Here is a 10,929-nt window from a genome sequence, read left to right as displayed (position 1 = left end):
TCGTTTAATAGTTTATCTTTACAAAATCTCGTACAGTTGTTTAATGTAGAAATTAAGGTATTGATTTGGTTCAGTTGCGATTAGCAGTCATGTCTCACCGAGGTCAATATTTTACTGATTTAATTGCAATGTTCCAAAGTAGTGATGATTCTCTTTACATTTAAAATGTGGAGCTATTCAGTATTAGCCTAAATGCAAATCCTGAACTCTGGACTCTTAAAAGCAGTTTGCCTAACAGTTAACTTAAAATAAAAAAGTAAATGTAAATGTATCGCTTTTCTGAATTAACATGTAGTCTTCTAGACAACTCAAACTTACTGTATGCTTTTAGTCAATTCTTATGGCCTTGAATGTGCATTTAATACAATATTATTTATAGAGGCTAACATATAGATTCTGGAAGTGCAGACAGACAGACAGACAGACAGACAGACAGACAGACAGACAGATCTAAGTCTTGATGATGGTTAACATGGAGTACTTTCTTAAATTCAGCAGAGGGAGCTAAAACTTCATTTTTATTTTGGTTGCTGAAAGTAAAAAGACTTGGATTTATGCTCACTTATGTTTGTGTCTTTTTGTCGTCTTTTATACATTATGCTGTAAATGTTTTGGAAACACTTCAGCGGAAAGAAGACATTGAAACAAAAGATCCCATAAAGCAAGACAAATTATCCCATTAATGCTCTTGTTCACCAAGGCCTCCTGTCACATTATGTGTTATCAATTGTAACTATAGGATTTTGCTTTGCTTATGTAAATTACATTTTTGAGCGGCTAAAGGTTCTTAATAACTCACTAAACGTTTTACACTCAGAATGGATGAAAATAGACTTCTACTATGGTTCAGGCACACAAGTGCAAAATATTTTCTAGGAATCACACAATGTTGCAGGCCTGGACTAGCATTTGGCAATGATGGCAATATGTGGATAACAAATTGTGGAAATAAATCCTGCCATGGCCACATGATTACAATATGAAGTGTCAGTGGCTAGGAAGGAAATACTCAAAGGGCATCAAGTCTGAAAGAAAAGTGTTGAAAAAAGGAGAAATTAAATAGACAATAATGGAAGAAGAAGTGCAGCAGCACAAAGAAACAAAACAAAAAACAACCTTGATGCTGATGCCGCAAAGACAGACAGCTCTTGATTTTAAAAGTAAAGTTGTTGTTGCATTGCCACACAAAATCCTGTTAGCAGCAGCCGCGATATTACCAACATCCTACTGTCACGAAATAAGGGGCTGGAGCAGCTGCATTATTCAGAACAGATCAGCACTAGCAGCAGCAAGCAGATTGAAGAAGAGAGGTGCAGTATTCTCAGAGCAGTGTATCTTGTTTATGCTTTTTTGTCTTCAGCCACTGAGGATGAAATGCCAATCATTCGACAACCCAGCATGAATGTGTATCGTCCTTGCATTCTTTTCTTTTTAAAATTTATTTTTGGCCTTGATATGCCTTTATTAGAGAGACAGGCCAATGGATAGAGTTGGAAATCAGGGAAAGAGAGAGAGAGTGGCAAATGACAAGTGGTAAAGAAGCCATGGGCTTTTGCTCATGGAACTATATTAAAGATATCTGTACAAAGTCAAGCATCAGATAGATGCTTTATTGATCCCGAGGGAAATTCAAAGGTACGAGCAAAGAGGAGTGTTAAAGTGATTCAACTCTTCTTTTACAATTGGACAATGAATTGTTAATTCAAGTATAGTCCATATTTTAAAGCTTGGGCTCATTACAGGGTTAGTAGGATCAAGGATGCAGCCTTGAAATTAATGATCCTAAATGTCTTTAAAAACAGACCACTCCATTGTACAAGTTTGACCAGTGAGTTCTAAATGATTCTTACCTACCAGATCAGTCAAAAATATTCAGTTTTATTTCTTTTTTACATGTCAGGTTAAAGTGTCAAATTGACTCTTTGGGGAATCCAACAGGTCAAAGAACATTGTCACTATGGGTAATCTAAACATTGGAAGTGTATGTAGTGTAACATTGCAATAATCAATGTGATAAATACCTCCTACGATATTATCCTTCAGCCACAAACACAACCCTCATAATGCCCTCAAAAAGAGCTTCCATAATAAAAAAAGAAATGTACAATATTCAGAAGAAGACACACAGTGTATAACCATCATTGAAACTAGTTTGTGAGCAGAAAATCCCAGCCCAGTCATTTGCAATCTTAAAAAAAAACATGAACAATATTAAAAAGCCACAAGTCTTCCGACTGAAAGAAAATCTGTTACCGAGAAGTCCTCACGTTGAAATGCATTCTTTACGAAGAAAGCTGGTATAGACCCTCTCCACCAGTTTTAAAAATGAAATATGCATTTTCTGGCCGTGAAGGAACTTTGCAAAGTGTGATGACATCAGGGTTATGTCGGATACGTTATTTTAAGAGAAGGATGGTGCTTGGATTATGAAAAAACGTTGAAATGAACGCTTCATGACATACCACATTACATGCTTTAAGTCACATCAAGCGAGAATATTGGGTTTTTGAAGTTGTCTCTTCTGCTGTTTTGTTAAAACGACCTTACTGTATCATCAGACATGAAGTGAAATGTTTAGATGAACTTCTGGCTTCTCTGACGACAATGCAGCTGCCTGCATGTCCCCCTTCTGATTCTATTCCATTGTGGAATACTTTGTCTGTGTTCTGACGAGAGAAGGTGGTTTTCAGGTTTTATGTTTGACACAGATGAAACCAGTTATCACTTGTCAACAGGTGTTGCAGCGATGGAAGTTGGCAAGTGAACTGGTTCTGATGAAACCGAGCCTACCTGACCTAAAAAGTTTATGCATTTTTAATAAGCTCCACATCCAGGAACGTGAAAGGCTAGAACACAGAAAGCTTTCAAGAGGTGCAGAGCCGGTGGAAAACTGAGGCTCTCTCCAATAGTTTGAATTTGGACTGCAACACTTAATTTCAACACTGTGCATCACAGCTACAAATTAATGGTTTAACCCCAATATTAAACATTTAGATGCCCATTAAAGACAAGCACTTTGAAATGTGGCAAACTTTGAATGAATACAAGGCCCAGGCTCACAACAGTGTAATATGAGAATCCCAATGAATAAGTTACAGCAAAGTAAAATAGTTACACAGCAGGGGTATCACATTGACTCAGCTTTTATAATCAATCAAATGGAACAAGTTTATTGCATACATTATGTCTTTAACTTAAATAAAAGTTACCAGTGCAGGACTGGTAAACAGAAATGTTCACCTTTTAAACAATGAATGCACATTTTTCATACAGTTACCCTTTACCTTTTTCAGTGCTTTGTTATCTTTACATTCTAAGACTTGCTTAACACACCGGATCAGGTTCTGACAAACTTCAATGTTAGTCACTGACATATTAAACACATTGGGTGCACTCTACACACTTGTCTACAGGCAGATTTTGAATCCACATTTGGCACTTTCTGGGTGCTAATTTCTGATCCTGTGTGCATACAAACAGACATACACACGGGAAGTAGGTCCTGTGTTTGGGAGCAGTACTTTCTTCTTCTCATCTCTTTTATAGGCTGGCATACAAAAACTAATGTGGGCTATAATTTAAAATCTAGAAACAAATATACATTTCTCTACATTAACAGCAATTTTACAGCCATGGAGCAGACAGATCTCCGATAAAAGACCCAAGCCACCCGCCTTTTACTCTGGTATGAAATATAGATGGGTAACATTCGGAGAACAACCGGATTTCTAATGGCATTTCAATGTAAGACTTTGAGCAGTGCTGCATAATGTGTGATGAGTTTGTGAGCTTTTTGTCGTCGTTTCAAGTATTGAACACAGCAAACCTAAAATCATCATTGTGACTTTTAAAGAGGAAGAATCACTTCAGGAATCTCCAGTCGCTACTAAATATATATCACCCATTTACATTTCTGTCTCAAGTTTCCCGGCGTGTAATTCTACCCTGGTAGCATATCATTGTAAGCTAGATTCACAGTCCAGTTCTTGAGTATCTATTTTTCAACCTTGAATTGACGCTTATTCATTGAATATTCAAAATGGGAACAGGATTGGTTATTTTAAAACTATTGACAGGATAGAATAGACATACATATTTAGAGAAATTTATATATTAGCTTAGTATATATAATATACAAACAGTATACATCGTCTCTGTGACCAGGTGGACAGGGGGAAGAGAGACTGAGAAATAGGCAGGTTTGAACCTTTAGTCTCTGTCGGGTTGCTAGTGTGTGTGTGTGTGTGTGTGTGTGTGTGTGTGTGTGTGTGTGTGTGTGTGTGTGTGTGTGTGTGTTCATACCCCTTTACAACCCAAACTAGGAACTGTGTTTGCCGCCTGGGTTCCTAACTCAACAGGATTGAGCTGAGCCGACTGCATCTGCTTTGCTCCGCAGTCTGAAAAAACAGCAGGTCTGACAGTCGGCTTAGGACTGGGCAAACACAGGCTACTATAACTATTGGATAGTGTCGTATGTATAGAATAGCATATCAGTGATTCAAAGAACTACAGCTGCACAACTTGAATCGTGTGTGAACAGTGCCAAACGTGTACTGAATGGAGAATAGTATTTTAGAATGTGAATGCTCAAACGGAGGTTGAACCTGAGTCCTGTGTCATACACAGGCAGTGGAAAGTCATACTAGAAGGCGTGTGCGTGTATTTCTTGGTGTGCACAGGGGAAGACCGATGAGAAACCAAAGTTGCACCCCTGAAAGAAGGAGAAGGAACATCAGACACAGAATAAATACGTGGTATCACCAACAACAACAACAACAACAACAAAAACAACAACAAAAAGTAGCCTCCTGTTGGGATAGCTCCCACCCACCGTACTGTGTCACATGGTTCGGCTGTACTGTATGCCCGATTTGGAGGCGATGTTGGACCAGGGCAGGAGGGAGCGGAGCAGGGACTGAGCCTGTCGATACAGCCTCTGAGGGATGGAGCAGGGGCTCAAGCTGGCAAGTGTGGAACCGATGTGCTGGATGTAGTCAGTGGAAAAGAGAATTAAGGAAAAGAAAGTTTTGTTTTCCCACGTGGTAGGTCAGTTTGATTGCTTTATAAACAAACATATGAGCTTTACCTCAAATAATCTAGACACTGTAGACTCATTCGTCAGCTCCAAACAGCTCCTACTTTCCTATTAACCCCTCTCAAACATTGGGCACACAACACAGGCCTGTTTCTAAAAGTAGCATGGAAGGCAGAGCATTCAATTTAGTTCAATTCAGTTTACCAGGACATACTCCTGCTCTTCTCTAAAGGTGGGCTTCAAAGTTTTTATCAGTCTCTAGTTATGCTACAATAGGCCTTCACTGCTGCGACACGACACACTGCAGCCCTTACTGTATCCTTCCTCTCACTTTTAATAAACATTTATATCCTGTTTATGCATGTCACTGTCTTTTCCACACTGTGTTTCTTGTGCTTTTCCTGCTTCAACAAAAGGATATAATATTGTCCAGGGTGGGTGCCCCCCATTTATGTAGAGCACATATGTGAATCCGTCTTTGAGGACTCCTCGTATGGAGTAGTAGTAGGGCAGGTAGTGGTGCTGCCTGAAGTCCCTGTTCTCATAGAAGTGGATGGCAGTGTTGTTGGTGGTGAGAACGTGCAGGTAGATTGCTTTGCAGTGGTCCTGGGCTGTGGTTGAGATGTGCTCCTTCAAACTGTCCAGCAGTAAGGAGCCTGAATGGTGGAAGGCGAGAGAAAATGTTAAACAGGAGCAGGTCAACAGACCTGCACCAATCACTACACTACATGCACTGACTCCACTGCTGTTGATTGATCCGAGTTCCTCAGGAATGAATGCAGCCGCTGGCACGTTTGTTTTGAAGTGAGTTGTGTTCTCACATTTAGAGTGAGGAGTGGATAAAAAACATTAGTGTTGGCTGGTGTTGTAGTTTTTAATCAATTGGATTGTAGGTATTTTTAGTTAATCAGAATGGAAAGGTACTTTCACTTTCATCTCATACATTCAGACTTTCATATGATACATATATGCATGCATGTATGTATTTCGTATGCATGTCCATCTGAGTGTGATGACTAACAGTACCTATGCCATGTTTCCTGAACTCTTTGACCACTCCCAGGCTGAGGATGTAGGCTACCTGTGTATCCACAGGGAAACTGGAGGCCAGGATGTCTCCATCCTAACACACAAACACAGACAGAAATGTACAGATAAGACCAACCTTTCTCTAGGACCATGAAAGACGTTACTTTTTTTTACGTTTATTATTTAACCTTTATTCAATTAGTAAAAACTTGCTGGCATTAAAACATCTCTATTCCATGAATGTCCTGGCCTCGACAAGCAGCAGCTCTTTTATCATCCACAGCAGAGTTTGGATTTGATTTGAAACTGAATGAAAAAAAAAAAAAAAAAAAAAAACTTTGAAAATGTCAGTCAAGTAATTTGGTGTCACTCCCTGAGAACGCACAGATGCAGGCAGCACACTGCATCTTTGCGTAGGCAAATCATCCACTGAGAGGCAGACTCCAAAATGCAAAAACTAAGCCACAGGAAAATTAAGTTTGAACGCAGGTGATTCATCCTGTAAGTTGGATGATTTATATACACAAAAAAAACAGCCTAAAAGGAGAACAGTAAAATGTAAGAATACCACACATTCAGGATGATCTTGACAACTATATTTCTACTGCAGCTCAATCAAGCCTTTTTGCATAGAACGATCATAATAAAGTTTAAACAAATAATAATCTGATTGGATAGAAGGCTTGTACTCAAACAAAGGAGAGGTTATTGACATCCCTTCTTTCAGCAATTTCATTCTCATCGCCTATTACGCCTTTTATTTCTTATTCAGTAACGACACTCAGTCAAGAGCTTGTGGCTCATCTAATTAGCAGCTAAAAACAGCCTCTACTATGTGTATGTGTTCCACTTAAACATTTCCTACGGGCAGCTGAGTGAGAGAGGATACACTGAACCTGAAACTAACTCAAAGACTTCAGAGAATTAACTCTTCGTGAAAGCCCTGCAGCTGAATAACAGATGAACACGGTACCTCTTTGTGTACTTTGGTCCGGCCTTTGATCTCGGCCACAATCATTCCCACGATGCCTCCTCTGAAGGTGGCAGCGAGGGAGAAGAACTTCTTGTTGGAGGTTATGTCCTGATACCATGAGTCTGGGTACCTGCAGTCACAAGTCAGATAGGTAGAAGTTTATGAATGGGGATAAATATATGGGAATGTGTTACACAGTCCTAAATATACATAATTGCTGAGGACAATTATATACTTTTATTCTGCTGATTTTAGTATTTGTTTTAAGTCTCACAGCTAAAGAAGACTGTGACAAATACTGTGCATCTGTAAACACAAACTCACAATTTACGTTTGTGCTAGAGTCAACCAATTTAGGTTGCTCGGTGTAGTGTTTAAGTGTTCAGCAATGCAAATCATAACAATACAAAATGTTGTTGTGCACAAAATTGTTTTAGCTACTTAAATAGATTTTGCATTGACGTCCACTGATACACCTTAAGTGGTACAAAAATAATTGGTAAATTCAGATTTTGATGAAAAGGTATTGAACACAAGATCATAAGTCATGGATCTTACTCGATTGGAAACCAATCACCACAGAGCAACTTGACACTCTCTATGTCATCGTGGCAGAGGAAGCGGAGCTGGACTTCACTGAGAGCTGTGGGAGGCACCACGTCACTCATTCACACCTAAAGGGACCAACAGACAGGTTTGGTGAGGTACAACGTCAGCTATTGTGACCCGCCTGTTGATCAGGAGATCTAGTGAAACAAAACATCTGTCTGTTTGACAGATGTTACAGATAACATTGCACTACATGGAGTTTCACATCCAATAGAATGAAACACAGAGACAACTTCAAACTTTTGTTTTGTGTTCGTGAACAGATTAAGCTAAATGTAAACGTCTTCCCACTGACATCTTAATGAAACCACATGTGATCGACCCCTGACAGGATCAAACACAGAAATAATCCTGAACACAACGAGTCTGAGCTAAATGCATTACACTGTTTGTGATGGCTGAACAATACAGTGAAATAAGTCTCACTTCATTAAAGATGACAAATCCAACTCATATAAAAACAACATTAGTCATTAAATGATCTATTGCGATTGCGGACATTTACAGAAATATTTATTCTGTTTTTTGGTTGATGTTGAACCCTGCTTCTGGTTGTATCAACAATACAATTTTCACATTTCAGCAGTACCAACAATGGAAAAAAGTATGTACACGACCAAAAGAAAACAGAAAAAAAATGCAGTATGTGGTGAGGGTAAAGCAGGTTATAAAAAAGAAAAACAACAGCCTCTATAATTAGCATACATGCTAAGCACATCTCGCGGTGCTAACGTGTTGTTGCTAAGCTAACGTACCTTGTTTCAACACCTGACCCGGAGGAAAGTCTTAGAAGACAGTTCTTATCCTTTGGGTATAAGTCAACACAGTGTACTACTCCGGACACAGCATAATAAAACACAGGTTTATTCTTGACTCATAAAACCGTTTCATCACTGTGCCAATGCTACACAAGCAGCTAAAGCAGACAGAGCTCTTACTGCTTAGATAACTGCTGGACGTTTTCTTCCTGTTAGTGGCAGCTACACCAGTGACGTCACTATGACACGCCTTCGTCCGTTGGCAAGTCACTTTCACTGTTTCATCGCCCCCTACTGGGCTTAAAAATGAATAAACGTACTTTGGTTGTCAATGGTTTTTTTCTCCCCTCCTTTGGTTGTTTTGGTGCTACTTTTTGGTTTCAACCATTATTTAAAAAAACATTGCTGAGGTCTAATGTCTACTCTTAACCTCCTCATTAGAAGACCTGCAATTTGATGAAACATATCTTAAAGATCCCCAGCGGTTTAGCAAAAATAAGAGAAAATAAAAATAAATGACCCTGTCTTTATTAATGAGTTGTATCTCTTATGGGTTTTCTACATAAATTACACATATAGCTCGTCTTTATAATTTGGTCTATACACAATCATTTGCACGTGTTATAAGTTTAAGGATAGGGATGAGGATCAACTTTATTGAGATACCCCAATGGGGGAAATTTAGTTGTTTCAGCATCTCAGAAACAGGAAAAATAAAGAGTGTCAATAGCAAAACATAAAAAACCCAGCTATGAGCATGTTGTTTGAGAGAAACAGCATGATGTCAGCTTCGCTAATTTTCTTCTCTCACCCACCTCCTCTTCAGAGTTCAGAGGACAGCCCAAGACAGAACCAGCCCTCCTGAACAGTCTTCCTGTTTCTCTCTGTGCTCCATCCTCCCCACCAGACCAATGTATAGAAAAGTGCAGACGCCACCACAGAGTCATAACAGAGTCCTGCACACCCGAAGGACCTCAGCTGCCGAAGCAGGTGCAGTCGACTTTGGCTGCACCTGCCTACAGGGTGTTGTGTTGTTGTGTGTGACCAGTCCAGTTTATTGTTGAGGTAAACACCCAGGTATTTGCACGTCTCCACCATCTAAATGTCCAAACCCTGGATGTTCACCGGTGCAGTCTGGGGTGACTTTCTGTGGAAGTCTATCACCATCTCTTTTGTGTTGCTAGCATTGAACTGAAGGTGGTAAAACTTGCTCCTGTTGACAAAGTCCATGATGACCTGCCCGTACTCCTGGTCACTCTCCTGAGACACACACCTAAGGATGGCTGTGTCATCAGCGAATGTCTGCAGATGCCAGCTCCCAGAGTTGTAACAGAAGTTTGAGGTTTACAGGTTGAAGAGAAAGGGGGAGAGCACTTGTACCTTGTGGGGCCCCTGTGCTGCAGACTGCTATGTCGGACTCAAAATCTTGAAGCCTCACGTACTGTGGTCTGTTGGACAGGTAGTCTGTTGTCCATACCGTCTGGTGACAGTCTACTCCTGCTCTTTCTAGCGTACCCCTGAGCAGTGCAGACTGGATGGTGCTGAAGGCACTAGAGAAGTCAAAGAGCATGACCCTCGCAATGCTGCCTGTGATCCTCTGTGACAGGTGAGAGTCACAGGTCGGAAGTGATTAGGCTCCGTGGGGTGCAATGTCTTTGGGAGTGGCACCACGCATCATGTCTTCCACAGAGTAGGGACCCTCTCCAGACTCAGGCTCAGGTTGAACCTCAAAGAGCTGGTCCACACAGTCCTTCAGGAGTCCAGAGCTGATGCATCATCTGGACCTGTGGCCTTCCTCGCCTTGATCTTTCTCAGATGACTTCTCACCTGATTAGCTGTTATGGAGAGGCCATTGATGGAGGAGGAGGAGGAGGAGGGGAGCGTTGTTGAGTCGGGTGACAGGGCGCTCAGGTGGAGTGTTTGAGAAGCAGGCTGGTCAGAGCTCTGCTGGTTGGGGGTGGGGCTGGGAGCAGAATCAAATCTATTGAAAAACAAATGTAGTCCATTTGCCCACTCCCTGTCACCTTAATAATCCTTAATAATCCTTCAGTCAATAACTCTTTACTTACATTTCAAGTCATGTCATGAGAAAGACAACTATTGAAGCTGAGGGAAAGCCTATATTCTTAGGGCATAAAGGTAAAATGTCAACTGTTAAAATTAATTGTATACTTCTGTAAAAAGCAGTCAGCTCTGTCATTTAAATGTATTGTATATCGGTTTTTTTTGTTAAATTTTAAAATTATTTGTTCCCTCACTTTGAGAAGTGCATCTATTAAAGACAAATTAATGTTTTTCACCAGACTTTGGGACCTGAACTGCATGTAAGACATGTATTTCTATCAGTATTATTGTTAATTTTATGCATATTTCAATTTGTTTAAGGAAATCATGTAAAATGTAAAACACTTTCCAACAAATTATTTAAAACAACTGACTTTATCACGTATTCTTGCCACCTGTTGCCTTCTCAATGCTTCTGCAAACACTGTGGGTAAAAATAGCCTCTATTGATCATCTGCACA

At 40.1% G+C, this 10,929-nt stretch overlaps 1 protein-coding gene across 2 annotated transcripts; it reads right to left on the bottom strand.

Annotated features, from left to right (window-relative positions):
• Positions 1–3,051: 3,051 nt before the first annotated feature.
• Positions 3,052–9,363, bottom strand: naa60 (N-alpha-acetyltransferase 60, NatF catalytic subunit). 2 transcript variants are annotated; one of them, XM_079366027.1, is made up of 7 exons: positions 9,220–9,363; positions 7,596–7,711; positions 7,038–7,167; positions 6,062–6,158; positions 5,457–5,691; positions 4,832–4,997; positions 3,052–4,711 (listed from the first exon to the last, which is right to left on the bottom strand). In XM_079366027.1, exons 2-6 carry the CDS (start codon positions 7,703–7,705, stop codon positions 4,841–4,843), a joined length of 729 nt encoding a protein of 242 aa, XP_079222153.1. In that variant the 5' UTR covers positions 7,706–7,711; positions 9,220–9,363; the 3' UTR covers positions 3,052–4,711; positions 4,832–4,840. The 2 variants fall into 2 exon arrangements, with proteins under 2 accessions (XP_079222153.1, XP_079222152.1); XM_079366026.1 differs by lacking the exon at positions 9,220–9,363 and adding an exon at positions 8,402–9,211.
• Positions 9,364–10,929: the final 1,566 nt, after the last annotated feature.

The sequence above is a fragment of the Symphodus melops genome, assembly GCF_947650265.1.
Source record: "Symphodus melops genome assembly, chromosome: 17".
Lineage (NCBI taxonomy): Eukaryota > Metazoa > Chordata > Actinopteri > Labriformes > Labridae > Symphodus > Symphodus melops.
This window is presented reverse-complemented; position numbering and strand designations above follow the sequence as displayed.

Excerpts from the sequence above, each read along its gene's own strand:
- naa60 (XM_079366027.1), bottom strand. The coding sequence starts at position 7,705 with ATGAGTGACGTGGTGCCTCCCACAGCTCTCAGTGAAGTCCAGCTCCGC. Across the intron at positions 7,168-7,595 it reads GGTGATTGGTTTCCAATCGA|GTACCCAGACTCATGGTATC; the intron begins GTAAGATCCATG and ends TTGTGACTGCAG. Across the intron at positions 5,692-6,061 it reads GTTCAGGAAACATGGCATAG|GCTCCTTACTGCTGGACAGT; the intron begins GTACTGTTAGTC and ends TCCACCATTCAG.